The following is a 17,440-nucleotide window of genomic DNA, read 5'->3' on the forward strand; positions in this document are numbered from 1 at the left end:
AACAAGTTATATATTGAATCAAATTGATGAAAATGTGTCAATTAATTCTGAGGTCATCAGTAACTGTCAGGAACTCAAAGTCGAGAGACTCAGATGAGGAAACAGTTCAGAGTTCCAGGTAATAATCCAAAGCGGTTTAATCACAGTCCATAAGAAGAACAGAACGCAATCACAAAAAGACAACTCAGAAAAAAACGTGCCCAAGAACGGGTGTTTAAAAAAAACAAAAACGTATCAACATTTGAAAACAACAGGTAACCAGGAACTGACGGAGAGACAGGGGCGAGAGCTGGTCGACAACTATGTCAGGAGACGAAATACTCTGGCGGATTCTTCCGGGGACGAGACGCTCCTTGAGAATGGAAAGAACCCGTCAATCAATCAATCAGCTGAAGACACCTGCCTTCCTGTCACAGGACGAAAACAAAAACAAGGTCATCACGGGGTCAACATGACAGTAACTTTAGCATTTTAAAACAATGTACTAAGAGTAGGGGCTGAACGATTCATTATTAAAATCTAAAAGGTTTGCGATTTTATTTAATTTTATGTTCATTTCATTTTCTAGCCGTCCTTTAGTCACGTGACATGCGGCCGAGCAGAAAAAGCGAGAGAGACGTAACGATACCAGTGTCTCAACAACATGGAACGACAGTAGTGAGTTGAAAACACACGAACAATCGTCTAATATGGTGACGGCAGCTCAGACGAACGAAAAAACCTCCTGTGATTTCAACACGTTAACATCCCGACATCGGTTCGTTAATTTGAATTGAGACGTGCTGTGTCTGTGTATGCTTAATAAAATAGCTTGATTACTTTATCTTAACAATTACAAAGAAATACATCTGACTGTAAAGTGAATTATTTATTGTATTGGAGAAAAAATGCACAAAACATTGAAAAAATAATCGCATATTTGATCGCATATTTAATCGCATATTTAATCGCAATCACAATATTTAGGAAAATAATCGTAATAAGATTATTTTCAATAATTGTTCAGCCCTAAACAAGAGCATCGTATCAATGAGACGGTTCCACTGTAATAAGGTAAGGTAATGTAAGGTAAGGTAAGGTAAGGTAAGGTAAAACTTTATTGATTGAAATCTTTTTTTTCCAATAGCCACAGAAAATACAGCAATTTTTCATAAAAAATAATTCAAAATAAAATAAGAACAAGAACATAAAGAGAAAGAACAAGAATAAGAATAGGTGCAGTAAATGACAACAAGAACTGGCGGACGACAACAAGAATCAAAAAAATGTAATAAAAACACCTTGTTTAGAACCTTCTTTTCCTCTGTCGTCACAATTTGTCGTCTTCGTTTCTCCTTCAGTTCTATCGAGAATTCCTAACTATGAAGGAAGAGCACAAACACTTGAATCTTCAAAGGGTTCCACTGATTCATCTCCTAGTGAAAATGTCTTAAAACATTCTAGAAATGAATTTCCTTCTGGTCATGATCACCTACTGTATGAAATTAAGAGCCCGAGGGTATAGATGAGGTGGAGGATGTGGATTATGTAGGGCGACCATGGGTTGGTCTTTTTCTCAGGCAAGGTTGGACGAGGTTCACGAAACACTGTGGAGGAACAACATAGAAGTTTGTGAATAGATTATGATGTGGATATAAATATATATATATATATACTGTATATATTTATATTTATATTTATATAATGTTTATTCCTGCAGGCTTTTCCTTGATTCTATTGAGACTCCTGTGTTTGTCTCGGTTTTATCTTGACCTTCTAAGCATATATTGTATTGGGTATTGTTTTAATTGTTTAAGCGCTTTTTGACCTTGGTCTGGAAAAGCGCTCTAAAAATATTACTTACTTACTTATTCAAGAGTAAACTGGCATTCTCTCTTTATGCGACGACTTAGTCATTGTTATGTTTTTTATCTACAAGGCGATTTGAGGTAAACTCCCTTTTTATTTATCATTTTATATGTAAGTAGGTAAGTAAGTAATTTATATCTATACAGCACTGTTTTAGACCAGGGTCACAAAGCCCTTAAACAATAAAAAAAAACTCACCTGTCAGGTTGAATTCCACCTGGTAGAGAACGGATCGGATCTTGGCCGACCAGATGTACGTTCCCTGGTCCTTCTCAGTGACCATGTCTAAGACCATAGACGTAGATGAGTCCCTGAATGGTCCGAAGTCCAGTGAGTCCTGAAGACGGATAACAGGATGTGAGAGTTGTTAGTCGTTCACGTAAGAATCTTTGCCAGTTGAACTCACGCCTGCAGCAAAGCTATAATTGTAAGAGTATTGCTCCGCATCGAATGCCTGCCATCGCTTGAAGCAATCCAGCCGAAAACTTTCTCCAGTGTTTTTCTTCAGTGGCATCACTGGAGAGGGAGAGAGAGAGAGAGAGAGAGAGAGAGAGAGAGAGAGAGAAAGAGAGAGAGAGAGAGAGAGAGAGAGACATGGAGGTGAGCTATACTGAGCATCATCTACGGAGCATCATGGTTCATGTTTCAATCAATGACTTTTGGACGATTATCTGTAACAACCACCCAGATTCTTTCTCAACACCTCCCTGAAAACTATAGAACAATCCTGTCTTTTTAGCTTCCATCACTATGTCCTTTGTCCTCTTCGTTCTTCCTCGTCACCAGATTCTTCCTGCACCATCCTATGCTGACTTGATACACTAACACCCACCACTACTTTGCCGTCACTGATCTTCAGATTACATCGTCTATACAAGATGTAGTCTACCTGTGCGCTCCTACCTCCACTCTTGTAAGTTACTCTATGTTCATTTTCGGAAAAAAAGTATTCGCTACAGCCATTTCTATCCTTTTTTGCAAAGTCTACCACCATCCGTCCCTTTGTTCCTGTCCTGGATACCAAACCTGTCCATCACTTCTTCATCACCTCTATATCCTGCACCAACATGTCCATTGAAGTTTGCACCAACGACTGCTCTCTGACCTTTTGGGGATATTCTGCATCACTTCATTCAACTCACTCCAGAATGTTTCTTTCTCCTCTCATTCAAATCCCACCCGTGGGGCATAGCCACTAATAACATTTAACATCACACCTTCAATTTTAAGTGTCAGACGATGAGTCTATTTGACAGTCTTTTCACTTACAGGACATTCCTATTAAACTCCTCTTTGTTTACCCCTACTCCATTTATTTTCCTATAAATACTGACTACTTCATAGTAGTACAACTTAAATCCTGCCCCTAAGCTCGCGTTGTTACTGTTCCACCTGGTCTCCTGGACACAGTATTATCCATTTCCTTCTCTGCATCATGTCAACCAACTCTCTAGCTTTCCCCGTCATTGTCCCAATGTTCAAAGTCCCTACTTTCAGTTAAGTATTATATAATGTATTATGTATAAGTATTATGAAGAAAGAGCTGAGCCAAAAGATGGAAAAGTAGCATAATCTTCCTTCCACATTTCCAAGATATGAGGCAACAGATAACGATAAGTATTCTATCTAAACTTTTGTATCCTTTTAAGATCTTTTTTTTAATATGTATATATATTTGCACTTCTTTCTTTTTTTGCACTTGTTCTTTTATTTGCTTTTTGTTCTTTCCTTTATGAAACCATCTGTATCTTCTATCGTCTGCTGTGTACTGGAGATCTAATTTCCCCGAAGGAGATCTCCAGATTGATTGATAAAGTCTATCTAATCTAATTATTATTAGTATTATGAAGAAAGAGCTGAGCCAAAAGACAATCATGACGACACTCTGGTGTTGGATGGTGGAAAATGACATTTCTTAAGACACAACAAAAGCATGTACCGTCACAGCTGACACTTCCAGTCGGGGAGGGACAGGGGTGTTGGACGTAGACACACTTGAGACAGTCCATCACTAATCTTGACAGTGTCCCTGAAAGAGAATTATACACCATTCTGAGGGAGGAACACAAACATCCGGCAGGTGGAGCTGAGTGTGTGTGTGTGTGTGTGTGTGTGTGTGTGTGTGTGTGTGTGTGTGTGTGTGTGTGTGTGTGTGGGTGTGTGTGTGTGTGTCTGTGTGTTTGTGTGTGTGTGTGTGTGTTACTGAACCTGTTGTTTCCATTTGTTCTTTCACGAGGCCCCGCATAGGGGTGAGGACGTCAATAAACGCATCGTGTTCCCATTCTTCGTCCTTTTCTTTAAAAACAAGAGACTTGTTGAGATGAAATAATCGCCTTCATTTGCTCTATTCTTTTTTTAAAACACCTTCTTTGACTTGGTCCAGGAAGAGTTCCAAGTCATTGATGTAATTGTTCAGGGCGTCCAACAGAGAAAACTCAGCTGCAAAACAGGACATTTGAGACTATTTTCGAATTGAATTCACAACAAAGTAAACTTCTGTGTTCTGTCTTTCATTCGACTCTCTTGTAAATGTGTTTTAGTTCATCATCAAAAAGAAAAAGTCAATGTAATGAACAATTTAGAATAATAAGGGACTTTATTAAAGGCAGCAAGAGGGGGTTCTTATGAAATAAACTGATAAATAAAAGTCACTTGTTCTTACCAACGATCCTACCGTACATCATGCTCACATATTCAAGACGATTGTTCGCTAATCTGCCTCGCATCCCCGACCGCTCGCAGCTCGTTTCACTTTCCACAATACTTTCCATGTATTGCCTGTGGATGTCTTTGACGCTGAAGTCACACTGAAGACAAGGTGACGCTGCGGAGACGCAGCAGGTGAGCAACGCCAGCTTCAGCAGCGTCTCCATTCTTGAGCCCGGAACCATGTTGTTGGAGTGAGTCGGATCTGGGAAGAAAATCGACAGTGTTTCTTGACACTGAGGTCATCCAGAAACAATGAACGTCTGTTAGCTTTAACCTATGGTGGGTGAAGTACAATTCAAATAAATGTTAATTAGAACAGTTTTTCAGGCACATTCTAATGTATAAAGTACAATTGACTTTGAACAAGAACCTTTACTTTGTCTTTTTTTACCATCCATACACTACCTAAGAACCACAACCTAATTTTAGAAGAATTTGACTTGATTTTTCAATTTCTTTTAAGGTTTTTAATTCATATTTACATGTAATATTTCACAAACATTTTGTAATCACTCCTTAACTACAACTCTAATGAGCACCAAATACCCAAATACCAGGACCTCCATATCATGTAAGGTAAGGTAAGGTAAGTTAAGGTAAAACTTTATTGATCCCTCAGGAGGTCTCCTTTGGGAAATTGTTTTTTACCAATAGCCAGCAATTTTTCATAAACAATAAAAAATAATACATAAAAAATAAAATAAGAAGAACATAAAGAGGAAGAACAGGATGACACAATCTAAGTCTAAAGACAAAGACAAAGGACATAGGTCAAGGAAAGAAAAACAACAAAGACAAAGATACAAAGACTAACATGGAACAGAACATCCAGATACTTTCACTCCACTCCTGCCCCCGAACTCAGAATTGTACAATTTAATAGCCCGAGGGATGAATGAGTCCCTGAGTCTGTTTGTTTTGCACCTGGGTAGGAGCATTCGTGCACTCATTCTGCTTCTCTGCTCACTGATGACAGTGTTCAGAGGATGACTGTCATCATCCATGATGGACAGTAGTTTGTTCAATGATATCCTCTCAGCAACTGTCACCAGTGAGTCCAGCTTCATTCCAACCACAGAACCAGCCCTCCTGATCAACCTGTCCAACCTGTTGACACTCCTCTTGGACACATTTCCACCCCAACACACCACAGCATAGAACAGGACACTGGCCACCACAGACTGGTAGAACATGCAGAGGAGCTTCTTGCAGATGTTAAATGATCGAAGCCTCCTCAGAAAGTACAGTCTACTCTGAACCTTCTTATACACATGGTCTGTGTTGCAGGACCAGTCCAGTTTACTGTCCATCCACACACCGAGGTACTTATAGTTGTCCACTATCTCCACCTCGTCGCCTCTGATGGACACTGGACGTGGCTTTGTCCTGGACCTCCCGAAATCCAAGACCAGCTCCTTGGTTTTTGAGGTGTTCAGCTGCAAGTGGTTCCTCTCACTCCAGTCCACAAAGTCACGTATCAGACTCCTGTACTCGTCTTCGCTGTTGTCCCTGATGCATCCAACAATGGCAGTGTCGTCAGCATACTTCTGGACGAGACTATTTGGATGTTACCAAATACGTAGTTTTTCAAATTTATTTTCAAAATATTAAGAAATATTCAATTGAATATTTCATAAACAAGTACAACTCTGATGATCACTGAAGAGAAGTTAAACTTACATGTAGGGGATAAAATGGACACACATCTGGTGCAGGAGTGGAGCAAAAAGATGATGATATTCTATGTTAATCTTTGTATCCTTTCTCTTTATTATGTTTTCTTTTATCTATTTTCTTTATCTTTAGACTTAGATTGTGTCATCTTGCACTTTCTTTTTACAGAAGCTTTGTTCTTGTTCTGTGTTGCTGTGTTGCTGTGTGTTGGCTGGGAAAACAATTTCCCGGAGACCTCCAGAGGGATCAATAAAGATGTATCTATTATTGTTGTAGTAAAGGAGTTATTACAAATTGTTTTTAAAATATTACATGAAAATGTGAGGGAAATGTAAAAAACAAAGAGTCTTGTAACAGGTTATAGAGCGTCTTTAGTCCTTTATAATTGATTATGCCCATCACAGGTGTAGTCAAGGAGTTATTAAAAATAGTTAATCAATTATTACATAAATTCCATATATGTGACAAGGAGAGAGATTCATAAAGTAATGAGTATAGAAACATCAGATAGAGGTCGTTCAGTTGATAATGATGTTTCCTATCGTCAGGGTAGTTAAGGAGTTTTCAAAAATGTTTCTGAAATATTGCATCAAAAAATCCCTTTAAAATGTGACAGAAGGGATTTAAAACACGACTGATTGTAGTAACATTATATTTTATAAGTGACATAAATTCAGTGCCCAGTGCGTTTTAGTTAAGGAGTTGTTACAAAATGTATCTGGAATATTGCATGAAAATATTAGGTTTAAAGTATTTCAAAGTAATACCATGATAGTACAGCATAGACTCATCATATCAAAGAGTATAATCTTTAACATCTTTGTGTTATTTCCTTTGATTTATGCTCTTTATATTTGCACTTTCTTGTTCTTCAACTTGTCCTTTTATGAAGCTTCCTGAACCTTGTGCTGTGTACTGGATTAATAAAGTCTAATCTAATAAAATTATATATTTGTTAACGTTTCTGAATTATTAAAACACAAACATCTGTCAATATCAAGCCAACTTTAAGTGTAACTATCGCTGTAGCCGACATATTTATATTTGGGGTCGTCATGTTTAAAAAACAAAACAAAAACATTTAAAACTCCAGGAGAAAGTTCTAGTTATCACTTTAATACCGACTATTTGTGACATCACAGCCTCCTGCTGTCAAGTAAAACGTACATAGTACATATTTTTTATTTTAAAAAAGAAAACGCACTTTATTAAATTACAATAATAATATTACAAACCAACGGACCTATTTATATTTGGGGTCGTCATGTTTAAAAAACAAAACATTTTAAACTCCAGGAGAAAGTTCTAGTTACCACTTTAATAACGAGTATTTGTGATGTCACTGTCGAGTAAAACGTACATAGCGATATATTAATATTTCTACATTTTTTTAATTTTCTTTTTTTAAAACGTTCTTTATTAAATTAAATACACACCAACGGACCTATTTATAATTGGGGTCGTCATGTTTAATAAAACCAAAAAAAAAAACATTTTAAACTCCAGGAGAAAGTTCTAGGTATCACTTTAATAACGACTATTTGTGACGTCACTGTCGAGTAAACCCTACATAGCGATATATTAATATTTCTACATTTTTTAAATTGTCTTTTTTTAAAACGTACTTTATTAAATTAAATACACACCAACGGACCTATTTATATTAGGGGTCGTACGGTTTAATAAAACAAAAAAAAACATTTTCAAGAAAATTCTAGTTATCACTTTAATAACGAATATTTGTGACGTCACTGTCGAATGAAACGTACATAGCGATATATAAATATTTCCACAATTATTATTATTATTTAAAACGTTCTTATTTACCATTAAATCAAACTGGTTTTATTACCTGGTGGTGTGTCTGGCGTGTGTCGAGGCTTCGAAGCGAGTGTCACTGATCCACGAGGATTCTCGTCACGCGTGTATCGAGGCCTGTGTTGGTGACGTAGGCGGTGACGTAACGTAAAGCAGGACCAATGAAAACATGTCTTTATAAGAACGTCAAAAAGACGTCAAAAAGACGTCAACTCTAGCGGATGACGTGAGATTCTTGTGTGTGAAGACACCGGAAGACACGCCACTGGGTAATATAACTTTATAACTTACTTTCATTTAATAAAGTACGTTTAAAGAAATAATAATTGTAGAAATGTTAGCGAGGAATACTCTTGGCCACTAGGGGGTAGTATATCTGCACGATACGTTGGCTCAGTTGCTAGTCCGCCATCTTGTTCGTATTTGTTTACGAACTTCGTTTAATGACTACTGTGGTTGGACGTTAATATTCATATTCCTGTAAGTCTGAATATGTATCTTTATTATTATTATCAAGCTTATAATACTATTATTATAATAGTAAGATTTTATCATCCTTATTGGTCAATTAAAAAAAAAACTGTGGGTTTCGCTTGAGACCATGATGACAAGCAGTACAAATAATGTGATATTAACATTGAATGAAAATAACATTTTGCTGCCTCCAATGATAAGGAGCTCCTGAGGTGTTTAAAGTTGGCAATGTTACATTTCAGCACATTGCAGACCTTTTTCACATGTTTTTTTAAAATTAAGTGTAGGGTCCAAAACGAAACACCAAAGTATTTCACATCCTCTACATTTTTGATTGTGAAATTATCCACATAGATATTTGGAAGGACACTTTGGATTCGTATGTTATCTATTGTACCTCATATTGTAGTTTTTGTGTTCATTGCTGCAGGGCTCCTTCGTCGTTGTTAGGTTAGGTTAGGTTAGGTAGAACTTTATTGATTATTGTTGTTATTGTTTTTTTTCCAATTAGACACAGCAATACAGCAATTATTCATAAAAATAAGAACACTTATTAAATACTTATTAAATTGTCATTCAATAAGTAAATTGACATCAAGTGAGTGTATTTCTTCATGTATTTATAGATATATCTATACTTTATCTCAGCCATAGCGATAGTAACACTTAGCAAAGGAAATGTTTTTGGATGAACTTGAGTCTCAAGAAACGTTGTCGACTTTCTTCCCAGATCCGACTCACTCCAACAACATGGTTCCGGGTTCAAAAATGGAGACGCTGCTGAAGCTGGCGTTGCTCACCTGCTGCGTCGCCGCAGCGTCACCTTGTCTTCAGTGCGACTATTTTGTCAAAGACATCCACAGGCAATACTTTGAAAGTTGCAAGACAACAGAAACGCCCGACGAGATGTCGGTATTGCGACACAGTTTAGATACAGCGGTCCAACAACTTCTAGATGTGAGCATGACTTACGGCGGGATCATTGGTAAGAACCAGTGACGTTTATTCATCAGTTTATTTAGAGTAGCTTCAATAAATCCATCTTTCATAAGAACCCCCTCTTTAATGAAGGCCTTAATTATTCTAAATTGTTTATTAAATTGACTTTTCTTTTTAATGATGAACTAAAACACAACAACAAGAGAGTCGTAGGAATGACTTTGTTGTGAATTCAATTTGAAAAAGTCTCCAATGTCCTGTCTTGCAGCTCGAGAGGATCTGGTTCAAGCCAGATGGAATTACATCAATGACTTTCAAAATTTCCTGGACCAAGTCAAAGAAGGTGTTTTAAAAAAAAAGAATAGAGCAAATGAAGGCGATTATTTCATCTCAACAAGTCTCTTGTTTTAAAGAAAAGGACAAAAGAAAGGAACACATGGCATTTATTGACGTCATCGTGTCGATGGCGGGCCGTGTGCAATATCAAATGGCAACAAAAAGTTCAGTAACACACACACACACGCACACACATGATTGTGTAGTTTAACATGAAAGATTGTGTATGAGTTGTGTGTGTTGTCTCTCCCTCAGATCTCTGCCCCAACAAGTGTGGTAAAAACTCAGCTCCACCTGCCAGATGTTTGTGTTCCTCCCTCAGAATGTTGGATAATTCTCTTTCAGGGACACTGTCAAGATTAGTGATGGACTGTCTCAAGTGTGTCTACGTCAAACACCCCTGTCCCTCCCCGACTGGAAGTGTCAACTGTGACGGTACATGCTTTTGTTGTGTCTTAAGAAATGTCATTTTCCACCATCCTACACCAGTCATGTTGCAAATAAGCAAGGAAAGTATACTTTTCGTTTCAACTAAATGGAGACGATTGTCTTTTGGCTCAGCTCTTTCTTCATAATACTAATAATAATTAGATTAGATAGATTTTATCAATCCATCTGGAGATCTCCTTCGGGAAATTGGATCTCCAGTACACAGCAGACGATAGAAGATACAGCTGGTTTCAAAAAAGAAAGAACCAAGTGCAAAGAAATAAAAGAGGACAAATATAAAGAGCAAATATACAAAACAACAACAACAAAGATCTTAAAAGGATACAAAGGTTTACATATAATACTTGTTATCTGTTTCCTCATATCATGGACTCGGGCGTCCCTGAATAACAGATTCTGTAATTGTCCAAAAGTCAATTGGGTCTGAAGGAACTCATGAAGAATTGGCTTCAGAGGAAGAAGGCTCTGACTGAAACATGAACCCTGATGCTACGTAGATGATGCTCAGTATAGACACAACAGGCCAGCAAGTTGCTGGGAATAGATTCTCTCTAGAGGACAACCTTTGGGGATTTTTTTACGACGACCACGCGCGGCGGCCATCTTAGAATCAAGTGTTTACAGTTACTGACCAATCCTACATGTACAATTAACTAGAGTCGTTAACCTGAATATTCTACTATAAAAGATCCACCATTTTGTGAGATGTTTGCGTTCTGGCATTCGAAGACGTCTGCGATAGATCTCTCTGCTTGCTAGCGCCCATGTTCATGTAAGTTTGTCTCTGACTTTTGCTTAATTCACTAAAAGAGCATTTTTCTTAAACTCATCCATGTGTCTGTCCTTCATTTTCCACCACCATGTACGAGGCTGGGGAGGGGTCGGTTCACCGGAACACAAACTCCCCACACCCACCTCCATGTCTCTCTCTCTCTCCAGTGATGCCACTGAAGAAAAACACTGGAGAAAGTTTTCAGCTGGAATGCGTCCAGCCATGGCACGCATTCAATGCAGAGAAATACATTTACATTTATAGCTTTGCTCAAAACGTGAGTTAAAATGGCAAAGATTCTTATGTGTCTCCAACTCTCGCGTCTTGTTGTCCGTCTTCAGGACTCACGGGACTTCAGAAGGTTCAGGGAGTCACATACGCCTATGATCTTAGACATGGTCACCGAGAAGGACCAGGGAACGTACCGCTGCTCGGCTAGGAACACGGCCAGATCCATTCTCTACCAGGTGGAAGTCAACCTGACGGGTGAGGAGTCAACACTCGCAGCTCGTGTTCAACTAGTCCAACTCTGGTCTCAAAGGGCAACTAGTTAAAACTTAAACTCTCCTGTAAATTCTAGTTCTAGTCATTCTCACAGTTACGAGGGCGGAGTCCTTTATGACGTAATAATGGCTGAACACCTCCTCCAGCCAGCTGTAATCACGCCCGCTTTCTTTATACAACAAGTCCTTTGTAGGTGGAGGCTTCCGTGACGTGGTGACAAACCTGGATTCCTGACCAATCACAGCCGATGTGTTCTGTATCCACATCATAATCCATTCAAAAACTTGTATGTTGTTCCTCCTCAGTGATACGTGTACCCCCTAAACCGATCGTCCCTCGTCCCACTCTGCCCCCCTTGCCTCCGAAAAAGATCAACTCATTGCAGATCTTCATATACACCATGTTCGGCCTCTGCTTCGTCTTCCTTTGGTTTTGCATCATAATGATAATCACGTGCATCGTGTAGGTGATCTTAACAGAGGAAAACTAATTTCTATAAAGTTTCAAGACAAATTCATTCAGAGATGAATGAACCCTTTGAAGATTCAAGTGTTTGTGCTCTTCCTTCATAGGGCGATAGAGCTAAAGGTGAAACGAAGACGACAAATGGGGACGACAGCAGTAAGAAGGTCCTAAACAAGGTGTTTTACTACATTTTTCTGATTCTTGTTGTCGTCCGTCAGTTCTTGTTGTCATTCACTGCACTTATTACAGTGGAAACGTCTCGTCGGTACGATGATCTTGTTACATTGTTTTAAAATGTTCATACGTTTACAAATGTCTACTTCAAATTAATACTTTGGTTAAACTTGGTAACTGTGAAGAGACAAAAGAGAATCTAAAGATACTGATGACCTCACAATTAGTTGACAAAGTTTTATCAGTTTGATTCAATATATAACTTAATGTTTTGTTTCTCAAATAAATTGCAGAGAATTTTTTTCCTTTAAACACCTTTTCAATTTATTTAATAGTAATATTTAGGGGTGTGTAATCAGAAAAAATATTGCGATACGTATGCATCACAATACATTGGCAACGATAATTTAATATTGCAATACTGTAGGAACAAAAACTACATATTTGTAGTACACACAGTGCCAGTACCCAGTACAGCACCTAGTGAGACGGAGGAGGAACAAGGCTGGGACACACACCATAGTGTCCAGATCCTCAAAGCACCACAAGTTACACTCAAAAGCTGACCTGTCTTGCAACAGTTTGATGCAGATGTTTATGCAGCCCTTGAAGCAACAAGGACCAGAGCCAAGGGAACCAAGAAACCTCACGCCTCGCACCAAAACGCAGGGTCTTCATTGCAAACACATTCAAGTTCACAAAGAAGCTCCCGGGAGAGAGAGAGAGGCAATGGCCAACTCTCATGCCCTGAGGAGGACATTCACCGCTATATCAGGAACACCTTGCATGACGGAGCAAGACCCTGGTCGCTGTGCCCACCTGAAACCTAGCAGCCTCTTTGGCACTAACAAACCCACCCTTAAGGAAGTCAAGGAGGTTGTTAAATCTGCCAGTCATCAACACCATCAACAACGGGCCCAAGTGGAGTTCAAACAAGGTCTTCGGACATTGCCCTAGGATTCTGGATGTCTTTGGAAGAACCTAAGTACAATCTGGAGATGAGGGAGAGTACCCTCAGCAGTGAAGAAATGCACAAGGTATGTGGCTCCCCAATGAGGAGAAGGCAAGTAGCATTGAGCAGTTCAGGATAATCTCCCTCCTTATCGTTAAGTGCAAAAGGATTGTTTCCAATCGCCTGATGGGATTACTCCTCGTGAAAACACCTACATAGTGCAGAAGGGAGCTGATCGAAGAGGCAAGGGAGAGCAAAGGGGACCTGGCAGTGCTGTGGCTGGAACTTGCCAATGATTATGGATCGATACTGCACAAACTGGTGGAATTGTCCTCCGAGAGAAGATCCAGAATCTGATCCTTGAGTGCTATAACAACTTTAGTCTGAGGGTGTCCTCTGGGACTTCAACATCGGAGTGGCATCATCTGGAGAAGGGAATTATTACTGGCTGCACAATCCCCGTTCGGCTGCAGGTGGTTCTTCTCACTCCAGTCCACAAAGTCATGTATCAGACTCCAGTACTCGTCCTCGCTGTTGTCCCTGATGCATCCAACACTGGCACTGTCGTCAGCGACTTCTGGACGAGACTCAGCCAAGTGTAGATGTTGAAGAGGAGAGGGGCCAGTAATGTCCCCTGAGGTGCTCCACAGTGTCAGACGTGATGTCCTTCAGTCTGATGTACTGTAGTCCATCAATGAGGTGGTTCAAGATCCAAGAGACCAGGCCGGGGTCCAGATTCATTCGTGTCAGTTTGTCCTGCAGCAGAGTGGGCTGGATGGTGTTAAAGGCACTTGAGAAATCCAGGAACAGGATCCTCACTGGGTTGTTCCTTTGTGGAGGATGGTACCTTCACACCAACCGTGGGTCTGTTGGCAAACTTCAGGGGGTCTTGTGTGTGCTTGACTTGTGACCTGAGACGTTTGATGACCAGCAGCTCCAGTGCCTTCATCAGCTGTGAAGTCAGTGTCTACAAACTGAATTGTTCAGCTGGCTTTTTTCGGGACTGGAACGATACAGAAAGTCTTCCACACGGTTGGCTGTTTCCCCAGCTGTAGACTGAGGTTGAAGACATGCTGGAGCGGCTCAGCTAGTTCAGCAGTGCAGGTGTTCAGCAGCCAAGCTGACACCTTGTCAGGACCAGCAGCCTTCCCTGGACGAATTGACTTCTGATGGTTTTAACCTCGTCCCAGACCTCTCTTATTTCTTCCCTGATCAGCTTCTCCTCAAACCTCCTCCTGTAGGTGTCCTTTGCCTCCCTCAAGCTTCGCTTCACCTCCTGCCTCATGGCGTCCCTGTCCCTGCTCCTGAAACCCACTTTCTTCCTTTAGGGACATCCTTGACCTCCTTTGGTTCCCACGGTTTATTATTAGGGTCACAGCGGACAGTCTTAGCAGGAACGACAACATTCAAGCAGAAATTTAAATCATCCGTTAGAGGTTGTGTCTGACCCTCGATGTCCTCACCATGAAACGTCAGCGGCACATCCCAGTCTAGCCGTCTCTGATGGCGTCCTCCGCAGCTTGTGTCCACTTCCTGTTTGTCCATGTGGTCGCAGTCTGTCCCTGCAGACATATGTGTGTTCATTCAAAATCGGCTGTTAAATATCGATGCTGTATCGTTGAAAGGGATATTGCAGTTATATCAGTATAGTATAGTAAGTGAGTAAGTAATAGTTATTTGTAAATCGCCTTTTTTTAAACCAGGGTCACAAAGCGCTTGAACGATCAAAACAAATACACAATATTGTTATTGTTAATCTCCTTACTTACAGGAACTCCTTTTTTAAACCATCATATTATTATTATTTTTATTATTATTATTACTTGATGTCCCCTCAAAACAAACACATCACATCTGATTTTAGAAATTGAGTCGCACACGCTTGGTTTATAAATCATCATCAACATTTCCAGCAGGTGGCGCCATAACACCATTTTGAAATGTATACAATTGAGATGAGAGTCAAACGGTCTACAGTATTATTACAGTATTTTCAATTAATGAAATGTTAACGATATGAAGAAAGTGGGAAGTTTTTAAGTAACTATTGGTTCAACTTTAATATTGTGGATTTAAAGTGAACATGTTATTTTTATTCCTGACTAACTTCCCAGCACATGTGTGAACACACACACACCCCCACACACACACACACACACACACACACACACACCCACACACACACACACACACACACACACACACGCACACACGCCACTGGTGGTAACAAACTCTCCATTACAGTCAGCTGCTCCAGAGACACACTCTTGTGCTCACTTATCCCTTCATAAGACACGCTTGGTTTAGTCGTCTCCCAAAAGCTTTACGATCCGGAGCCGGAGAAGTGTTTTATAATTAAGCTCAAACGCGAACAAACAATCTACTTTTAATTGCTGGTTTGCAAATGTTGCTCGCTGAGCTCCCCGGAGGAGGAGGAACTCATTTGAGGCCGCAAAGTTTTCTGAGGAAACTTTCAGACTCGTTCAGATCATTAAGATGCTCTCGTACATCAACCACCGAGAGACGCTCTTTAAAAGATACCTGGAACATACACATGTAAAATACACAAAGATTCCAGAAAAGTAAAGCAAGTGCAGTCGAAAATTAATTATTATTATATTTATTTCCCCATATTTTATACCGATGCTGTTTCGAGGGGCCATCGAGCAAAAACATAAATGAAAAATAAAATTATTTAAAAGTAATTTGAAAAAAAAATGGATAGAATTCAAGCTAAATATTCTAATTATATTGTATTTTAATATACCTTATATCTGACGTCAAAGCCCTTTTTGTGTTACAAAATACTTTTGAACTATTTTGAGGCAATAAATACTCGCACAAACAACAAAACAAATCCCTGTTAGTCATATTTAGACACCGTTAATGAAAAGTACAAATAAATATTAAATAAATGAGTTTAACCGTCATCACCAGGGCCACGTAAATACAGCCATAGGTCTTTATCAAAACATAAACACATATATATGAACAAAACACATTATTCTACCAACATTTTAAGAAACACACACGGTTAAAAACACACACATGCGTACTCTTTCACGCACACAATGAAAAACAAAAACATATGGACAGACACACACAAAATCAACTAATTACGCACACAAACCCCCTAAGAAAACCTGAACACAATCAAAAATAAAAATCCAACTTTTAATCAAACACACAATTGTGACATCACACAATAAACACTTGTTTAAAAAACACAACCCTCTACATGGACACATATACACACGAAAACCTATACACTCCTTTATGTAATTTAACACACACACACATCCCGACTCTGACGCCACATTTCTTCAGTCTAGGAAGTGTCCTGGTAATGTCAACAGTGCTGTGAGCAGACATCATTAATGTCTCGATCTCCTCACGTGTCACGTTCATCTCAAGGCTCCTGCAGGAAATGAACATCTCAGAGCGACGCTGGACGTCTGACCACGAGCCGAAGAATTCCCTCCTAGGCCCCCGACAACGTTCGTGAACCCCTCGCTCTTACGTAAGCTCTCGACTCTCGCCGACGGTTCCGCTCGCCCTCACCTTGGCGACACGCCCCTCTCCCCCAGAATGCATTTCCAGCGCGCCACCGAGCACCATTCACCCACGGAAACAGACACTTGATTGAAGTGCACTCTGCTGCTAAAAGCTTTATTCTCTTTCCTTTTTTTTTTTTTTTTTCTTTTTATATATTTAGATTGTGCGGCGCCGAGCGGAAAAATGTGCGACCATTATTTGTTGCCGCTTCGGGTCAAACAAGCCGAGCGCTCGGAGCCCACTTGTGATTCCATGGGTGGCGAGCCGGGTTTCTCTTTAATTAAAGCTGAAATATGTGCGGGAGGCACTACAAAAACAAGCAAACACAAACCCGCTTCCCACACGCCATTCATAAGTTTGTGTATTCCCGTGTGTGTAGGCTGCCGAGCGTGCGTCTGAATCACAAAAGGCCACCAACCTACATTTCGAGCCGCAACAAAACATTCCGCCGATGTTGAATTTTTCATCTCGCCGCGTGGTATAAAATGAAAAAAAAGCCGCCAGAGTGATGCGGATCTCGCTCGCGGATCTCGCTCGCGGATCCTACAATCGTGCCCTCGATCTGTGGCGGCATCACGAGGGAAGCCGGAGGGTCTCGGCGCCGCAGGCTGCATTAAACACGAGGATTTAGATGGAAGTCAAGTGATGGCGGAAATGCATGAACACAGAAAGCGAGACGCGGGAGGACGGTCGCCGCCGCTCTGACCCGGTGCAAAGGTGGCGAGGTCCGACCGTCGGGGGGGCGACATACGAAGCTTCGTGACACAAAC

The 17,440-nt window shown here is 40.1% G+C and overlaps 2 protein-coding genes across 4 annotated transcripts; one reads left to right on the plus strand and one right to left on the minus strand.

Annotated features, from left to right (window-relative positions):
• Positions 1-125: 125 nt before the first annotated feature.
• LOC148087369 (uncharacterized) lies at positions 126-8,123 on the minus strand. The gene is made up of 10 exons (XM_087792253.1): positions 8,084-8,123; positions 4,511-4,759; positions 4,213-4,287; positions 4,057-4,143; positions 3,788-3,877; positions 2,255-2,364; positions 2,047-2,185; positions 1,476-1,586; positions 1,281-1,359; positions 126-407 (listed from the first exon to the last, which is right to left on the minus strand). The coding sequence occupies exons 2-9, from the start codon at positions 4,737-4,739 to the stop codon at positions 1,343-1,345; spliced, it is 858 nt and encodes a 285-aa protein (XP_087648379.1). The 5' UTR covers positions 4,740-4,759; positions 8,084-8,123; the 3' UTR covers positions 126-407; positions 1,281-1,342.
• A 324-nt stretch (positions 8,124-8,447) lies between these two features.
• On the plus strand, positions 8,448-12,422 carry LOC148087370 (izumo sperm-egg fusion protein 1-like). 3 transcript variants are annotated; one of them, XM_087792421.1, is made up of 10 exons: positions 8,448-8,529; positions 9,254-9,508; positions 9,731-9,805; positions 9,876-9,962; positions 10,054-10,074; positions 10,144-10,233; positions 11,188-11,297; positions 11,362-11,506; positions 11,830-11,986; positions 12,097-12,422. In XM_087792421.1, the coding sequence occupies exons 2-10, from the start codon at positions 9,274-9,276 to the stop codon at positions 12,158-12,160; spliced, it is 984 nt and encodes a 327-aa protein (XP_087648547.1). In that variant the 5' UTR covers positions 8,448-8,529; positions 9,254-9,273; the 3' UTR covers positions 12,161-12,422. The 3 variants fall into 3 exon arrangements, with proteins under 3 accessions (XP_087648547.1, XP_087648483.1, XP_087648626.1); XM_087792357.1 differs by having other exon boundaries at positions 10,054-10,233; XM_087792500.1 differs by lacking the exon at positions 11,830-11,986 and having other exon boundaries at positions 10,054-10,233; positions 12,097-12,141.
• The last annotated feature ends 5,018 nt before the right edge of the window (positions 12,423-17,440 follow it).

Source organism: Callionymus lyra, chromosome 1, assembly GCF_982586985.1.
Source record: "Callionymus lyra chromosome 1, fCalLyr1.hap1.1, whole genome shotgun sequence".
In the NCBI taxonomy this organism is placed as follows: domain Eukaryota; kingdom Metazoa; phylum Chordata; class Actinopteri; order Syngnathiformes; family Callionymidae; genus Callionymus; species Callionymus lyra.

What these genes read in the sequence shown, in the direction of transcription:
- LOC148087370 (XM_087792357.1), top strand. Translation starts at nt 9,274, where the DNA reads ATGGTTCCGGGTTCAAAAATGGAGACGCTGCTGAAGCTGGCGTTGCTC. An exon ending in GACTTACGGCGGGATCATTG is followed by an intron (nt 9,509 to 9,730) that starts GTAAGAACCAGT and finishes CCTGTCTTGCAG; the next exon opens with CTCGAGAGGATCTGGTTCAA. An exon ending in TGGAAGTGTCAACTGTGACG is followed by an intron (nt 10,234 to 11,187) that starts GTACATGCTTTT and finishes CTCTCTCTCCAG; the next exon opens with TGATGCCACTGAAGAAAAAC.
- LOC148087369 (XM_087792253.1), bottom strand. Translation starts at nt 4,739, where the DNA reads ATGGTTCCGGGCTCAAGAATGGAGACGCTGCTGAAGCTGGCGTTGCTC. An exon ending in ATTATAGCTTTGCTGCAGGC is followed by an intron (nt 2,186 to 2,254) that starts GTGAGTTCAACT and finishes ATCCGTCTTCAG; the next exon opens with GACTCACTGGACTTCGGACC. An exon ending in GGTGGAATTCAACCTGACAG is followed by an intron (nt 1,587 to 2,046) that starts GTGAGTTTTTTT and finishes GTTCCTCCACAG; the next exon opens with TGTTTCGTGAACCTCGTCCA.